Below are 18,871 nucleotides of genomic sequence, written 5' to 3'. Positions count from 1 at the left end.
TTGCCCATGCGCGCTGTGGTGTGAAAGGTGAAAGGGCAGAAGTGCCGGACTGTGAGCGGCATCCATCGCTTGTTCAATCCGTCGACAGCATAGAAAAAATGGCCAGAAAGAGAAATGATGGAGTCGTGAGCCAGTCCGACTCGGGGTTGAACAGTGCTGCCCAACAGGAAGCGGCGGCTCGGGGCGAGTCGAACGACGCGGGCGGCGGCGATGACGACGCTAAAGGTGAAGGGACCAAAATGGTGCATCAGGGTAACGCGCGGCGATCACCCTCGGTGTTGTGTGCGGTTGGAGGTGAAATAAAGCGCTCGTGTTTATGAAGCGCTATTCCACGACCTCAGGACGACCCAAAGCGCTTTACAGCCACTGCTGTGTCACCTCCAGAGTCAGAAGGTTGTGGGTTCACGTCCCACTCCAGACACTTGAGCACGAATTCTGGCGAACGCTCCAGTGTAGTACTGGGGGAGTGCTGCACTGTCGGAGGTGTGCCTTTCGGATGAGACGTTAAACTGTCCGCCCCTCTCAGGTGGACTTAAAAGATGTCGTGGCACTATTTGGAAGAAGAGCGGGGGAGTGCCTTGGCCAATATTTATCCCCTCAACCAATATCACTAAAACGGATTATCTGGTCGTTATCATTGCTGTTAGCGGGACCTTGCTGTGTGCAAATTGGCTGCTGCGTTTCCTACATTACAACAATGACAACACTTCAAAAGTACTTCATTGGTTGTAAAGTGCTTTGGGACATCCTGAGGTTGGGAAAGGCGCTATACAGATGCAAGTCTTTGGTTTGGTGGGGGTGGTGAGAAGAAATTTCTCTCTGGGTGAAGGATGGGAGAGAATTGGAATAGAGTCATAGAATGGTTACAGCACAGAAGGAGTCCATTCAGCCCATGGAGCCTGTGCCAGCTCTTTATAAGAGCAATCCAGTTACTCCTATTCCCCTGCTCTTTCCCAGTAGCCCTGTAAATTTTTTCCTTTCAAGTATTTATCGAGTTCCTTTTTGAAAGCCATGATTGACCCATCCTTTCAGGCAGCGCATTCCAGATCATAACTGCTCGCTGCATGAAAAAGTTTTCCTCATGTCACCTTTGGTTCTTTTGCCAATTGCCTTAAATCTGTGTCCTCTGGTTCTCAACCCTTCCACCAATGGGAACAGTTTCTCTTTATTTACTTTATCTAAACCCTTCATGATTTTGAACACTTCTATCAAATCTTCTCTTAACCTTGCTGGAAAAGCTCAGCAAGTCAGGCAGCATCTGTGGAGAAAGCAACAGAGTTAATGTTTCAGGTTGAAGATCTGTCATCAGATTTCCAACATCCACAGTATTTTGCTTTTGATTCTCTTATCCTTCTCTGCTCTAATGTGAGCAACCTCAGCTTCTCCAGTCTATCCACATAACTGAAGTCCCTCATCCCTGGAACCATTCTAGTAAATCTTTTCTGCACCCTCTCTTAAAGCCTTCACATCCTTCCTAAAGTGCAGTGCCCAGAATTGGACGCAATACTCCACTTGTGTCCGAACCAGTATTTTATAATTGTTCAGCATAACTTCCATGCTTTTGTACTCTCTGCCTCTATTTATAAATGTAAGGAGTCTTACAACACCAGGTTATAGTCCAACAGCTTTATTTGGAATCACAAGCTTTCGGAGCTTTCCTCCTTCGTCAGGTGAGTGATGAAGGAGGAAAGCTCCGAAAGCTTGTGATTCCAAATAAAGCTGTTGGACTATAACCTGGTGTTGTAAGACTCCTTACATTTGTCCACCCCAGTCTATCACCGGCATCTCCACATCATGGCTTCTATTTATAAAGCCCAGGATCCCGTATGCTTTTTTAACAGATTCCTGAACCTGTCCTGCCACCTTCAAGGATTGGTGCACATATACCCCCAGGTCTCTCGGTTCCTGCACCCCCTTTAGAATTGTCTCCTTTAGTTTATATTGCCTTTCTTCATTCTTCCTGCCAAAATGTATCACTTCGCACTTCTCTGTTAAATTATCTGCCGTATTTACTGCCCATTCCACCACCGTTTATGTCCTCTTGAAGTCTATTACTATCCTCCTCACTGTTTACTACACTTCCAAGTTTTGTGTCATCTGCAAAATTTGAAATTGTGCCCTGTACACCCAAGTCCAAGTCATTAATGTATATCCAAAAAAGCAGTGGTCCTGTGCCTACTGGCATTGGAGACAATCCATTTCTTCCACTGCTGTCTATCTGGAACAAGATGTTTGACTCCATTGTAAGTTGTCTCCATGATGGTAGCATCGTTATTGATCGCCCTGTGAGAGGTGGAATCCCCTCTAAGACATACATTGTGCTTCTGCCACAGGGTAGCCTGATGACATGACCAAACCACCATAACTGTCTCTGTCTGATTATTGAGTCCATATTCAGCTGACCCATGTGGCATAACGCTTCTTCATTGGTTACACAGTCTCTAAAATTAACTCCCAATAAAACAGTAGGGATCAGTAATTCCAGGTAAAATTCACTAACTAGTTGAGTCTGGGTGAGTGTTTCAGCAGCAGATTGGCTGAGGCAGGGACGAAGGTGGGCAAAGTTACGGAGCTGGAAGTAGGCAGTTTTTCTGATGGAGAGCACATGGTGTCGGAAGCTCAGCTCGAGGTCGAATAGGATCCCTGAAACAATGACAAGGGTATGGAGTTTATGGTGGGAGCTGAAGATGGCTTTGACCTTCCCAATGTCTAGCTGGAGGAGAGTACAGCCCACCCAAGAACGAATGTTGGACAAGCAGTCTGACAGTACAGCAGCAGTGGAGGGGTCAAGAGAGGTGGTGGAGGTCGAGCTGGGTGTCTTTAGAGTACATGTGGAAGCTGACACCATTTCTGCGGATGATGTTGCCAAGGGGGCAGTATGTAGATGAGGAGGGGGCCAAGAATTGATCATTAGAGGATTCTACTGAGATGATGGAGTGAGGGCAGGAAGAGAAGCCCATGGTCAAGATCCTTTGGCTACAGTCAGGCAAATGTGGAAGCAAGGGTACCACACGGATAACAGTAGTTCAAGAGGACCCACCACTACTTTATGCTAACTAGGGATGGGCAATAAATGCCAGTCTTGCCGGTGATGCCCACATCCTGAGAATGATTGAAAAATAGTTGAACAGATTATCTCAATCTTAGTGACAAAGAAGTCCATGAGGACTTTGTATTTGTTGAAGGTAAGGGAGAGGGGCTTAAGGAGATAGCTGGTAATGGAGAAAAAAAGCTGGAGGTTATCTACATTCTCCAGGATTATCCTGGATTAGTGTGTGGTTTTGGCAGAGGTGAGTGAGGTCAGATGGTGCTTGACGTGATGCAGCCAGAACTGGTGATGGATGGTTAAGCCAGTTGTGCGCTTATGTCTGTGCTCCTCGGGCTTGAGGGAGCGAAGATGAGGGCCACATCAGGGAGCAGTGAGGATGGGAGAGAGTCGAAGTTTTGCTGGGGACAATGGTATCAAAAATGGAGGTAAAGAAGTGGTTGAGCAAATCGACAGCTGCAGATCTATGGTGATGAATGGAAGGTCAAAGGCTAGACAGTTGGGAGTTTGAAAGTGCAGTTGTAAATTACTAGGAGGGGAGTTTTTACAAGGACAGACGCAGAAGGGAGTGGGTTTGGTAGGGGGATGTGAATGGCGAGGAATACAGGGAAGAGGTTAGAGATGGCCATGGGAGTAGAGAGGCTGCGGTAGATGGTAAATTTCAAGAGGGTGGCCATGAATATGGGTTGGAGAACAAAAGGGCAGTGAATTCAAAGAAGGCAAGGGAAGCTGGGTGGAAATTGCAATCACAGAGGATGTGTCACTCAGCGCAGAGGCTGGGGGAAGAAAGGAGGGAGGATATCTTGGTGAGAAACTTGGTATGGGGTGCGGGGGGGTGGTCGGTGTTGTAGACAACTCAGATTTTAAGGGAGAGGTGAGTGGGGTGGAACAAGGTGAGGTATTCGAAGGAGGAGAAGATGCCAGAGGAGCAGGGGGAGAGACCGAGGTGTGATATAGCAATGACCACACCACCACCACGGCAGTTTAGGCGGGGCAGATAATGGAAAGTTTGGCTAGGCAGGGAGACTTCGGTAAGGGGCAAGGTGTCGCCATCCATGAGCCAAGTTTCAGTCAAAGCCGGAACATCAATGTAATCATCCACAATAAGGTTGTGAATGACACCCCTAAAGCACTGCAAAGCAGAAGGCATTGGATATTGAACAAGAATTTAGGAGAAGATTTATGGAGAGATTGTTGAGGACTTTTTTTTTTAACATATGGTAGAATGACAGGAGGAAGGAAGTACAAAGTAGTCTAAAATCAGAAGAGTGGAAAGTGAGCCAGAATGTCGAAGCATTTCAGAAATTATAAAAACTTTTCTTACTTTCATGGAAGTTTATTTTGTTTAATCATGGTCACCTTTATTTTAGTTGTATTTTTATCCCCATGTGTTCCACGACTTAACATGCCAACACCTACTTCAAGCTCTTTTTGAATGATTCTCGTGATCGAGATGCATGACACCAGTCTCTTTCTATATTGATGTTGCAAAATTTCCAGCAGTTTGAAATTTGTTCTAAATTTAACACAGTTTTATCATAATGGTCTCATGTGCTGTAAGGCCAATCTGTTGGCAGGAATGTTCAAATTCAATTCATCTCAACAAAAGAACTTGAGTTTCAGTTCCTCAAAGATCCACATCAGAAAATTGGATTCAAATCAGAACTTGGTTCAGCAGCTATTAGAAAAAGATCCAAGTTTTTTTTGCATTAGCCCAAAAGACCAAGGGGACATGTGGGCAAGAATCTTTTGGAACCTCCTCCAGGTCCAGTTACAAAACTGCTCATCCCCTGAGGTTTGCAGCTGATCCAATGGTAACAAAAGTGATTCAGGTTTTAAGGTCTTTGGTTGACGCTTCAGTGCTAACATTATTTACATAGATGTCAATGAGAGCTAATTCAGTCATCGGCATTTCAGCTCTGATTAAAATACCCATCTCAATTGACACCAAGATACTAATTATACAGGGGAACCTAGCCCTGCTGACTAAATTCCTTACTGAGGTTCCATATTGGTGTAAGGACGGCAGGTTTTCTTCCCTAAAGCACATTAGTGAACCATTTGGGTTTTTATAACAATCCGCCAGCTTCGTAGTTACTCTTAGTGATACAGCCTTTTTTTTATTTCCAGGTTTTCTTAAAACTGAATTCAAATTCTCAAACTGCCATGGTTGAATTTGAACTCCCATTTTCTGGATTGTTAGTCCAGGCCTCTGGATTACTAATCCAGTAACATAACCATTATACTACTGTACCCCAATAATGGCAGAAGATGTATGTGCAACTTTTTCATTGGCTAAAAACAATTGGGGCAACTTCATGCCCATTCTGCCTGTGCTATGACACCCTCAAGAATCAATCTCTGATGTTTTTTGTTAAATGTTGTTAGATCAGCTACTGAACCAATTTAACTGCTTTCACATTGCATTAATTGTCTTGATTTATCAGATTAAGACAGCTGGTGCTTCAGTGTTGCAATGCTGCAAGCTAGTATGCACATTTAGGCGAATACCATCTCTAAATTTTGCACTACTTTGGTGTAATCTAATTTGTATGCAATATTGAACGAAGAGGCAAGAATATCAGATTACCAATTGGTCTTCCACATTCTAGGAATACAATTTAGCTCCCACCATTCCTGTCCCTTGACTTCTGATCAGTATTGCTTGAAACGGTTCTTTTTTTTTGTACAGGTTGTGTGTCTTCATTCAATATTATGGCTTGTAGTACCTGTATCTGTCAACAACTGAGATCCCTGGTCACAAGACTCTGTATATACAGACATGGGAATAACACCTTATGCAAGTGTGGTACAGAGCTTGCAAAAAGACAGTGTCCCTGATGTTTTTCCTCATTCTCTGAATAGCATTCAACCCAACATAAAAATTAATCGGAAATTGTCATCAACCCATTCGAAGAATTCCCTATTTATTTTTATGTGAGGTTAAATTATATTAATTGAAAGGAATACTGTGACTATTATAAGTAATCTAACATTAATTATAAAGCAGTATTTTTAAACTAAATTAGGCGGTAGGAGACTAGAGGAAACCATTACAAGTGTCGTATTGACTAGTGCTCATGCTTCTGAGTGAGAAGGTTGAAGATTCAGGACTTGAGCGCATAATCTAGGCTGTCACTGCAACACTGAGGGAGTGCTGCATTTTCAGAGGTGTCATCCTTCAAATGAGTTGTTAAACTGAGGCTTTGTTTGCCTGATCCAATGGTTCAGATGGACGTAAAGGATTCTTTGGCATTGTTTGAAGAAGCACAGACCTGACTAATGTTCCTCTATTAAAGAACTGTAGATTCATCTAGTTTGCTGTTTGTGGGATCTTGCTGTGTATAAATTGGCTGCCATATTTATCCAGATAATTGACAATACCATAAAAAAGTAATTCATTGGATGTGAGAATTTGAAAGGCCTAAGAGATGCAATAAGTTCTTTTCCTTCCTTCCATTTCTTTCTTTCTGGAGGAGGCCATGGAGGGATTTGATAACAAGGATGAGAATTTTGAAATCAAGACGTTGCTGGACTGGGAGCCAGTGTAGGACAGCGAGCACAGGGGTGATGGTTGAATGGGACTTGGTGCGAGTTAGGATACAGGCAGCAGAGTTTTGGATGAGTTTAAGTTTACGGAGGGTGCAAGGTGGGAGGCCGGCCAGGAGATCATTGGAATAGTCAAGTCTAGAGGTAACAAAGGCATGGATGAGGGTTTCAGCAGCAGATGAGCTGAGGAAGGGGCAGAGATAGGTATTGTTACTGAGGTGGAAGTAGGCAGTCTTGGTGATGGAGAGGATATGGGGTCGGAAGCTTAGCTCAGGGTCAAATAGGACGTCAAGCTTGCGAACAGTCTCAGTCTCGGCCTCAGACAGTGGCCAGGGAGAGGGATGGAGTTGGCGGCTAGGCAACAAAGTTGGTGGCGGGGACCGAAGACAATGGCTTTAGTCCCCAATATTTAACTGGAGGAAATTTCTGCTCATCCACTACTGGATGTCGGACAAGCAGTGTGACAAATCATAGGCAGTGGAGAGTCGAGAGGTAGAGCTGAGTGTTGTCAGCGAAAATGTGGAACCTGACGTTGTGTTTTCGGATGATGTCGCCGAGATAGAAATTCTGAAAAATGACTGCTCATGTTTATCCTGGGGAGTAAGGGATCAAACTTCAAACGGGTACACTAATAATAGTCAGTCCTCCAGGTTAAATGTGATGTACACAAAAAAGCTTTCTCGGTACAATCCCAAATTGACAGACCAAAACCTCCAACACTAGTTATGCCAAAGCTGCGACTGGATGAAGACAACTTTTTAAAAAAAAATTAGTTGTACTGAGGCTATGGACTATGACAGGCATAGTTTTGGAATAACCTGCCTGGGAGGGTGAAGATGGAACTGATTTAAAAGACTTATAATGAATGAATATAAAAGAGTGTCTGGCTGTTGTTCTCATGTGGGAAAGCCCCTGACAAAAACTGTGGAATTGGGGGAGAAAAACACTTTTTAATTGTAGCCATAATATATGTGAAATAAGATTCTGATGTTGGAGAATGAATAAGAAAAAAACAAAATTTACAACCACTATTAAAGCAAATTCCTCAGAAGATTTGAGGGATTGTCCTCTTGTTTTCAGAAATGGGAGACTGCAGTTTGGCAGCATGTGGGCAAAAAGAGAGAGAGAATAAAGGGGAGATCCTTTGGTTTGGTGTCACTGTAGGAGTGAGGTTTGACAGAACTTTGGAGAGGAAACTTGAGGATTGGGAAGTGGAATGTGGGGTTTGGTTCACTGGTGAATTCCTGGTGTCCCTGAGCAGTGAGGGGGCAGGTGAAGGGTACAAACCTGACAACACTGTAGGGGAGGGGATGGAAGGGTTCCAGATCTAGCATTTGTGCTTTGTAAGTTTCCAAGAGATCTCTATAAACATTCAATTCAGTGTTTTGTTTGTTGTTTCCCCCCCCCCCCCCCTCTTTTCTCTCTGTCTCTCTTTTCTCTATTTTCTCTCTCCTCTATTTTCTCTCTTTTTTCCTCTTTTCTCGGTGGGGGTGGAGGCTGAACGGCAGAAGGTGTGAGCCAGGGCCAATATTTGGGGCTGGGTGAACTGCGAGATGGAGGGGAGAAGTACAACAGGCCATCTATTCTTGGGAGGACTACACTGCAAGGTAAGTAATGATGAGTATGTAGGCATTTGAACTTTAAGGCATAGAGGCATCACCCAGGCGGGAGAGAATTGTTATACCGGGCATAACCAAATTAGGGCACAGGAATGAAGTCGCAGAACATTTTAATATATTAATAGATACTTAATATCTGTACTGTCACTGAAATTATTTCTATGATGCCAGTTGATTCTAATGGTTCTGAATTTTTCTACTAATGATCATAGTTTTGTATTTTTAGGGAAAATAACATTGGAAGGAGGATCAGCCCGGATGTCTCTCCTCATTCTTCTTTCCACCTTCCTCTCAGCTGCTTTTGTAATGTACCTAGTGTACAGAAATTTCCCAGAGCTTGATGAGTAAGTACCCTTATAATTGAAAGGAAAGCTATTGCCTCCAAATAAATAGCACTTGCATTTATCATGTTAAAGAGCCTTAAGCATTTCACACAATTATTTATTTGTGTTGTGCAGTGTCTGCTGTTTCGTAAGCAAGTCATTCTGTGCCACAAAAAGCCATAAAATAAATGACCGGTAGACCTGTCTTGAATTTTGTTGTTCTATTGTTTGAGGAAGAGTTGATTAACAGCACACAAGAAGAATTTACTGCTCTTCAAGCAGTACCATAGTATCTTTAACATCCATCTGTATCAGCTGACAGGATCTCAGTTTAACATCTCATCTGAAGGGTGGTACCTCTGACAATGCAGCTCTCTATCAATACTGAACTGGAATGTTGGTGTGGATTATTTGCTCAATGCCTGTTATGGAGGTCAAAGAGACCTCTTTATGCCCCAGAGTCGAGAGTGCCACCAACTTAGTCAAGCTTGGTAGGTAGCACTCTCAAACAACAAATGTGTTGCATTTAATACAGAGCCTTACTGCAGTGTCTTAGCGGTAGTTGTCTTCTGATGTGTAGAATAACACCATCAGGCAAATACATAAGTGAGGAAGATTTAATTGTAGAGGTGGTGCAGGGGAGTTCAAGGGATTCATTGATTCTCTGTAATGCTCTTGATTGATTCTCTGTATCCGTGTTTGATTAGAAACACAACAATGTGATCCATTATTGTTGGGGCATATAGATGCATGCGAACATTGTAACAACCATATTGTTAGAATAAATGTAGCTATTTCATGTGCTTATAGAAGCAATGAGGAGTTTGAAAAATTTGGAGAAAATAGCTTATACTATTTAACCAAACTGCATCCCCTCATCAGCCCACATTTCTCTGACCTCAGTTATTGGTCAAGTTGTAATCACCGCCAATTGCTTGTCAATGTCAAAACCTCCTTAGTGCGCAGTCTTGAGTTGCCAAGTTCCAGAATTGAAATTTAATTTCGGTGAGACCATTAGACAAGTGGACCAAACTCCAGTGTCCTCACCAACAATCAATTGTTAGATACTAAAATCAGTTGTGTAGATTGTTTGGTTTGTTGTGCAGCAAAAAAAAAGAAAATATTTGAGTTAATCACAAGATTGTACAATATTGTGCAGAAGATTTAAAATAATGGATGAGGTAGTAATTACACTTATGAGAGCATACCAAAAATGGTGAGTCTTGTGGGTGTATTTGACCTGAGTAAAATATACTCTAGTTTATTGTGGTTCTTAAGCATACCACCTTGAATAGATTAAGGTGCTCTATGAGGCTTATGGAGCAGCTTCATATTTGCTAGTTCATGAATACTACCTGCTGTTTCTTGGACTTGTGCACTACAATCCTAACAATAAACGTGGCAAATTTTTTTTTAACAGAACTATAAATATTTATTTGGCAGAATGCCCATCTAAATTAGAGGAGAACTTTGGTTCAGATGCTTGTCTGATTCATTAAAGGACTGAAACTTCAAATTATCCAGAATGTAAATGTGCGAATGGGCAAGCATTTGGTATTATGAATTTTTTTATGATAAACAGGATTGTAACATGGAAACAAATTTGAATGTCTATTGGAGGTGGGGCGGGACTTACAGCAAACAGTGTATTTTATAGCTAACACAGTCTACTTACTCAGCAAATCTGTTTGAACAGCAGTCTACAGGGTCTATTTAAAAGGAGGCTCTATGAACTACAGCAAACAGAACTCATGACCGAAACTGCAGCAACGTCTCCAGATAAAAGCCCGGTGATTTCTCCAACAAATGCCATGAGTGGAGGATCATTAGATAATATAAATTGATTATTTCTCCAGCAAAATGCAGTGAGTGGAGGATAGTTATGTAGAAACTATATACGTAAAATCAATCTCAGTCACTTAACAGTGAGTTTTCCAGGTGTGATAGGTTAGTTCCCCAGCCAATCATCTCCATTCTGGCTGGGAATAGTCGTGTCACAATATGCAGCCGAAAGAAATATAACTAAATAGTAATGATATGTGCCTCTGTTAATGGCTGCAGACTGTGAAATCCATTATTTAGATACACTGATCCTTGAAAGAATATTCATGAGCACTTCTCATTTAACTTAATTCCAAGGTGTAGGTCATCTGCGTGTTGAATACAATGCAACAAGATTAGTATTAACAGGTTTGGGTGCATCACACAGGGAACCTTATGCAGAACAAACACTATTCTCTGAAGAAGTATTTACGTTCAGATGACGCTCCTGTGATGGCTCAGTGGGTAAATACGCTGCCTTAGGCTAGCAACGTATCTGCTTGGATTCCTGATCTGTGCTGAGTAAGCTAATCTCCGGTGGCTGTGATGGCTACTGTTGACATCAGTATCTCAAGAAGGATAAAATTCGACCTGACATCCTGTTCCTGATTTTCATCCAGTGACCCTTGCTGGCAAGGTTGTATCTTTGAATGTTGGATGAGAATGAGCACGCACAAAGTTATGATGCTCCCACAATTAAGTAGCTTACTGTCTAGGCTCACACATGAAGAATGGCCACTAGGGCGAGTTACCAGAGAGCCGCCAGTCATGGTGGATCTGTACCCCAGCTTGATATAAATGAATCATACAGCAAAGAAGGTGACCTTTCGGCCCATCATGCACGTGCGGACTCTTTGAAAGAGCTATCCAATTCGTCCCACTCCCCTGCTGTAGAGCAGGCTGATTTTTGTTTGAATAATTACTTAGTAAGGGTTGGGATCTGCTCATATTGAACGTTGAAGTGTCTTGCTTCCCACCCCCGCCACCCCCCAACCTTCATGACCCAGACAGATATTGATTGATAGTTGATTATCTCTTACAATCAAATGCAACAATGAATGAAAACTATGAATAACCTAAGAATGCAGAGACAAAGCTGGAACATTGAAACAAAAAATAATGTTGTACAATGGGAAACTTTTTTTAAAAAAACACAATTTAAACGATCTTTGAGAAAATGTGTCTTTTCCATCATGGCATTTAAAAGATATTTCCCTTAAAGCTGCTTATTAATCTTGTCATTCTGTTTTTGCATCTCAATAGAGAGGAGCGAAAGACTATCGTAATTCCTAAAGACATGGATGATGCCAAAGCATTGGGAAAGGTTCTTTCCAAATACAAGGACACCTACTATGTACAAGTATTAGTGGCGTACTTTACCACATTTATTTTGTATCCTTTCATATGCAATCAGCACCTTGTTTGTATAATAAAAGGGTGGAGCATCTACTTCAGTCAATTAATGGATTCTAATCTTTTTGAGTTGCACAATGAGCTTGTACCCAGTGTACCGTGGAAGAATGCATGGGTTTATGCTCGCATAATAAGCTCTTGATTTTGATGGTGCCACTGGTGGAGGCGTGGAGCAGATCTGAGCCACGTCCCCAAAAGGAAGGAGGGAAAAATCGACAGGAAAGCCAGCCTCTGCTACACTCGTACTTCTTAGTAGGCTGAAGTAGTAATGGTGAAGCCCTCAATGCTAGGGAGTAGTTGGGGGAGGAGCCGAATGCAGATGATAAAAATAAATGTTAAATGGCTTGGAAAAAAATACAATGCATCTCCTGTTCACATTGCCTTCTGTATAAAAAGTAAGATGACCTCACTCCACAGATGAGGGCTGCAGAATGTTAAAAAAATAAACACGTTCCATTGTTAATAGACTTTGCATGGATTAGCATAGGGACTCTTGAGTGAGTGATAAGTAGGTGAAGTCACGAGAGCATTTTTGTTTTGCCTTCTCCATGGAGATTATGGTAGTTATATTGGCTCATGAGGATATTCCTTCCTCTTGCAAAAGACTGCAGTAGAAGGATGGATACTGGCACCTTTCCGACTTGTATGGTTTAGTATTGCATGGGACACTACATTTATCCACTCACCCTCTGAAGTGTGCCCCCCTGTATTTTGTATTGTACATACAGCATAACATTTTGCTGGAGAGTGTTTTCACTATTTGAGAAATGCCTCTATCAGGTAGGATAAAATCATTGTGTTGTCCATCTCTAGTGTAAACCTGGAGACACATAGTGGGTTATTTGCCTGCAGACAACCACATGCACACTTTCAGCAGGAGTTGCTGGAAAGTGATCAAAAGCTGGAATATTGGCTGATTTCACTTTCCCCTCCTTAATCTGGGGGCACTGAGACCAATTGTAGCACCCTGTTGCCAGCCTGTTGATTAGTTAAATCAACACAGAGCAAAGAGTGAACCTGGCACCTTCCTGATCGGTATGTCCCAGCTACTCACTGGATAAACATGATGAGTCATTGGCCATGTCATGGGAAACAGTTTTTAATGTGAAAGCTCGGTGCTTTGCTTCACCAGAATCCTGTGCTGTAATTTTTTTTTCCCCTGGTATAACAACAATAACAACTTGCATTTACATAGCGCCTTTAACGTAGTAAAATGTTCACAGGAGCATTATCAAACAAAATTTGACACTGGGCCACATAGAGATAATAGGACAGGTGACCAAAAGCTTGGTCAAACAAGTAGGTTTTAAGGAGTGTCTTAACGGAGGAGAGAGAGGCTGAGAGGTTTAGCAAGGGGTTTCCAAAGCTTGGGGCCTCGGCAGCTGAGGGCACGGCCACCAATGGTGGCATGATGAACAACAAGGATGCACAAGATGCCAGAATTGGAGGAGCGCAGAGACCTCAAAGGGTTGGAGGAGGCTACAGAGATAGGGAGGGGTGAGGCCATGAAAACGAGGATGAGAATTTTAAAATTAAGGCGTTACCGGATCGGGAGCCAGTGTAGGTCAGCGAGCACAGGGGTGATGGGTGAACGGGACTAGGTGCGAGTTAGGAGACTGGCTGCAGAGATTTGGATGAGCTCAAGGTTGCAAGGTGGGTGGCCGGCCAGGACAGCATTGGAACAGTCAAGTCTGGAGATAACAAAGGAATGGATGAGGGTTTCAGGGGCAAAGACGGGCGATGTTACGAAGGTGGAAGTAGGCAGTCTTGGTGATGGAGAGGAAATGGGGTTAGAAGCTCAGCTCAGGGTCAGATAGGACCCCAAATTTGCAAACAGTCTGGTTCAGCCTCAGACAGTGGCCAGGCAGATGGATGGAGTCGGTGGCTGGGGAACGGAGTTTGTGGCGGGAACCGAAGACGCAGCTGGTGGTGAGGTTGAGCTGGGTGTTGTCAGCGTACATGTGGAACAGTATAACTTTTTTTCCTTGTTTGCCATTTGAGTTTGTTTCTTCATTACTGCTGCTGAGTTTTACATTTTCAATGCCATACTCAGTTTATTTTCCCCCTGGGGATCATTATTGTGTGTTTCTCAAATACTGTTTGATATGTGTATGAAAGGGCCAATTAAAATGCAGTTAATGGTTTCAGATATATTTGCTATAGGAATGAGTGTGTAAGTAGTCTGTTACAGGACCTCTTCCCTTAAACTGGAAGGCTTGCAAAGTTTTGTTTAGAATGAAAAGAACTTACATTTGTCTAGCACCTTTCGTGACCTCAGGATGTCCCAAAGTGCTTTACAGCCAATGGATTCATTTTGAAGTGTAGTCACTGTTGTAATGTAGGGAAACGCAGCAACCAATTTGCGCATGGTAATGGCCCACAAACAGCAATGAGATAATGACCAGATAATCTGTTTTAGTGATGTTGGTTGAGGGATAATATATTGGCCAGGACACTGGGAAGAACTCTCCCATAGGATCTCTTGTGTCCACCTGGGAGGGCTGACAGTGCCTTGATATGATGCCTCATCCAAAAGACTGCACTTCTGACAGTGTAGCGCACTCTCAGTACTGCACCAGGGTACCAGCCTTAATTATGTGCTGAAATCTCTGGAGTGGAACTTGAACTTACAAGCTTTTGACTCCGAGGCAAGAGTGCTGCGACTGAGCCAAGGCTGACACTTCTGACGCATTTGTTTCCTCCCTCCCCACCCCAAACTATTTATTCCTCTCCCCACCCCTTGCAAGATGTGTCCGGTTCTCTGTTTAAAGCATGCCACCTTGGGGAGTTGCTGATTGGAGACCAGTTGTTTCCCTATAGAGAAGGGAGAATTGCTCTCATACCAACTGAGTTCATTGGAACTGGTGGAGTACTGGTGTCCTTTCTGGCAGCGTGGTGTAAGAACACCCAAGAAGGGGAATGAATGGTTGTATATCGCTAACATTAACTCCATTCTCAGTCTACAAATATGAGCTATTTACTGACTATCAGCAAACAGTGTGAGGCTCAGGGAGAGGTATTTTTCCTTCATGTTAAGCTTCTCCCACTCATTGTCTACGAATTCAATGATTACTTTGGAGACTCACTAATTTGATTAAAACTTTTTAATTTCATTGTCTCCACTTCATAATGAGATTATGTGATTGTAGTTGTTTAACTTGCACGAATGTTAGCTTAATGACTTGTGATTTTGTTCAATGTTCAGATCATTGTTCCAATTGCATTACACAAATAAACACACAAGTATCAAGAGAACAGGGAAACCCTGCGTGATTGCTTGTTCTTGTGCATATGGTGAACATTTAAGTGTACAGTAATGGCAGGTACAGAACATTTAGAATCACAGTGTACATGGCATAATGCAGCTGGATGAATCTGAGATCACAGTATTGCACAGCATATCATATTTTGTATTGAAATAATCCTTGACCTCATTCTCTCCAGTTTACAAACCTTTGCCATACCAGGTTCCATATTTCTTAGCATCCTCTCAGGGTTTCTGTACCCATTCCCATTAGCCCTGTTCCTTGTCTGTCTGGTAAGTTCATAAGAAAATGCAATACATTTGTGACTATTATTAAATATCTGTTATAACAGTTCTCGACATATCTTTCCACTAGACTGACCTCCATTTTACTCTGTATCTGGAGCAACTCTACTTCATTTAGGAAAACTTTCTGCTTGCATGTGGTAGCAAATTTGCTTTTTGAACAGGAGAGAGCCTGCTCTGAGGGAGGTGTGTGCGGAAGTGACCTGTGCTCCCACAACCAATGAGATTTTTTTTATTCGTTCATGGGATGTGGGTGTCGCTGGCGAGGCCGGCATTTATTGCCATCCCTAATTGCCCTTGAGAAGGTGGTGGTGAGCCGCCTTCTTGAACCGCTGCAGTCCGTGTGGTGAAGGTTCCCCCACATTGCTGTTAGGAAGGGAGTTCCAGGATTTTGACCCAGCGACGATGAAGGAACGGCGATATATTTCCAAGTCGGGATGGTGTGTGACTTGTAGGGGAACGTGCAGGTGGTGATGTTCCCATGTACCTTCTGCTCTTGTCCTTCTAGGTGATAGAGGTCGCAGGTTTGGGAGGTGCTGTCGAAGAAGCCTTGGCGAGTTGCTGTAGTGCATCCTGTGGATGGTACACACTGCAGCCACTGTGCGCCGGTGGTGAAGGGAGTGAATGTTTAGGGTGGTGGATGGGGTGCCAATCAAGCGGGCTGCTTTGTCCTGGATGGTGTCGAGCTTCTTGAGTGTTGTTGGAGCTGCACTCATCCAGGCAAGTGGAGAGTATTCCATCACACTCCTGACTTGTGCCTTGTAGATGGTGGAAAGGCTTTGGGGAGTCAGGAGGTGAATCACTCGCCACAGAATACCCAGCCTCTGACCTACTCTTGTAGCCACTATATTTATATGCGGCGGGGAGTTTGTATGTGCTTAAAGGGTCTTGTTTTTATGAATAGGAATAAGAACTTGGGAGTAAGTCACTTTCACTGTTTACAAGATGGGTCTTAGGTTCAACACAGTAAAACTACTTTTAAAATGAGTTATTTTTCTCCCTCTTTAAATTTAATTCAGTTTTTTTGTCTCTTTCTGGTGCATGAGCACACCCCACTCCCCTAGTTGGTACTGGAAAGTGATCTAGGGTGATGTTGCTTTTCTTTCCTTTTCTCAACCCGCCCCTGATTTCTGTTGTAAAGGCTCATGCTGGGATATGGTTCCATTGGTACAGGCTGCCCCAAGTGGTCGTTTTTTATTTGTGAACAAAGACCATGATTGTGCAATTAAATAGCCCTGAGTGTGGAATCATAGCTGAACCCAAATGTTGCTTTGTGCAAAGTGCACATTCCAATGGGGGATGATGATTAAGAGTGGTAATCCTGGTTGTTTTCCCCTCCCCGGGGGCACTGAGGCCTATTATAATTCTCCTACTATTGTCATGGCTGAGAGCCAACTTGGAACATTCACGGGATCAAAAGTAATGTGGGATTTTCTTGGCCTGTATGACCTATAAATAGGGCTTCCCAACAGCCCATTTAAGTGGGTTTGGGCAATTTTACTTTTGGCTTGTAGCTGGCAAGATGTGCATGTCAGAATCTGGCAGGGCTAGTGCAGGTTTCACACATTATAAAAGGAGCTTGTGAGCCAGTGGTTAGTTTTTATTGTGTTCTCCATCTAAATCTCACTCCTTTTTGATAATCCCAATTTAACTGTTTGAGACTAATTTATGTTTTGTTTGATGCTCCAATTTGCAGCTAGAATTTTGATTTGATTAGACAGTACTCCTGTTGATTAAACTGGCGAAGTTTAGGCAGAATAATTTGGTAAATAATTGAAAGTCGAAACTATAAGAGGATTAGAGTTCTTGATAATACCATATGTGTATAATCTCTAACTGCTTCTAATGTTGTACAGGATGAATAAAACTTATTTTAAAAATCAACCTGAGGATTAATCAAATAAATGGCAAACAGGGATCGCTACCTGTCAGTGGTGCTTGTTTGCTTTAGTCTTTGTTGCAATTTTGAATTGACTCCACTAGAGTTCCAACTAGCAATGCTGAACCGGAAACTCTTGCTGTAAGTTACAGAACAAAGTTTCAATTTCAGCTCTGTAAAATCTAATTTCCTTACTCCGTGCAAATGTAGCTGTTTTATTGTACATCTAGCACTTAAAAATGTGAGTTCTTTGTATTTCTCCCTTGCAATATAAAAGCAGCTTGTGAGCCATGTGTTATGGTTGAGGGTAACATTTCACTTTCAAAGCTTGCTTTTTTTAAAAAAATTCTTCAATTTCTGCAAATTTTTGTATTTGCTCTTGTACTCTAAGTTTTGATGTTTGTGTAACTAATTAGTAGAGAAATACATTCTGGGATTTGACATTGTTTGCTAGTGGAGAGGGAAGGAATAAATAACTTGAAGAAATGCTTCCTGTAGTGGAGCCAAGTTAAAAGCAGTTTAAGCCACAAGCAGTGAAATGTAACCACATTTGTGAAATAGCCCATGTTTTTTTTAAAATTATTAATTCAATGTGGATTCTGATTTTCTCCAATAATTGCAGTGTTCTGGTCTTGGAGCTTCGTTCTGCTACATGCTCTCATATTTAGTCGGACGACCAGTTGTTTACAAATATTTGACAGACAGGACAACAAAATGGTCACAACAGGTAACATTATTCTCATTTTCACCTATTTACACTTTGACCAACTTCACTCAGTGGAATCTCTAATGTGCAGTTTAAAAGAATAGCGACTGAAGCTCGATTTAGATATAACAAAGTCGTTCTGCAATACCAGATGCAGTTCCCAGTGCTTTGGTTTACGTTGTGGGGCAATTTGTTCAGCATCTGCTTGACCTTCTAAAAGGACAGTACTTGCGCAGCTGTATCAAAGTCATTGTTTGACTTATCTGGGCTGCTGTGTTCCACACTGACTGGCAAATATAGATGTATAGGCTAGTGAACAAAAGAAACACTTCATTGCCCTGTGCTGGGCAGGCATGAGCATTCAGCTGCTCAATCCCCTCAAGCCACAAACATGTAAAAAGCAAAATACTGCTGATGCTGAAAATCTGAAACAAACAAATTGTTAAAAACACACAGCAAGACAGTCAGCATCTGTGGAGAGAACACGCAAGTTTACGTTCGAGGTGTGGACCCTTCGAACTGAAAAATTAAGAGGGAGACAGGCATGTTAGTACAATCAGACAAAGGGGAGGGGGAGATCATATTCTAAAACAGCCAAACAGAGTGGATCATAACTGAAATAATGTAACCGATCATTTCAGCTCTGAAGAAGGGACTGAATCCAAAATGTAAACTTGTCTGTTCCCTCCACAGATGTTGACTGACCTGTGTGTTTCTAGCATTTTCTGTTTTTTTCTCATCGATGCCTCCCGTGAGCATTAATCCTGTTGACTTGCTGCATTGCCTTGTTTACTTTGCTGACAATCTCAGGATAGCTCAAGGCAAAGTTGATGGAAAATTAGTCTTGCCATTTATTCACGCTGATGGGATATTGGTACCAACCTGCATCTTTTGTTTAACTGAGAATATTGCAAATTAAAATGTGCTCCTGTTCTGTATATTTGACTCATGCTATTTTTTTAATA

The 18,871-nt window shown here is 42.4% G+C and overlaps 1 protein-coding gene across 1 annotated transcript in view; it reads left to right on the top strand.

Moving 5' to 3' along the window:
- Nucleotides 1–18,871, top strand: part of tmem41b (transmembrane protein 41B) — a 39,387-nt gene continuing 20,516 nt past the window's right edge. The window contains exons 1-5 of the mRNA XM_067993968.1: nucleotides 1–225; nucleotides 8,441–8,558; nucleotides 11,622–11,750; nucleotides 15,216–15,309; nucleotides 17,823–17,927. Of these exons, the coding sequence (XP_067850069.1) occupies nucleotides 99–225; nucleotides 8,441–8,558; nucleotides 11,622–11,750; nucleotides 15,216–15,309; nucleotides 17,823–17,927 (573 nt within the window). The 5' untranslated portion in view covers nucleotides 1–98. The remainder of the gene's footprint in view (nucleotides 226–8,440; nucleotides 8,559–11,621; nucleotides 11,751–15,215; nucleotides 15,310–17,822; nucleotides 17,928–18,871) is intronic.

The sequence above is a fragment of the Heptranchias perlo genome, chromosome 12 (genome assembly GCF_035084215.1).
Source record: "Heptranchias perlo isolate sHepPer1 chromosome 12, sHepPer1.hap1, whole genome shotgun sequence".
In the NCBI taxonomy this organism is placed as follows: Eukaryota; Metazoa; Chordata; class Chondrichthyes; order Hexanchiformes; family Hexanchidae; genus Heptranchias; species Heptranchias perlo.
Note: the sequence above shows the minus strand (reverse complement) of the source record. Positions and strands in the feature narration are given on the sequence as shown.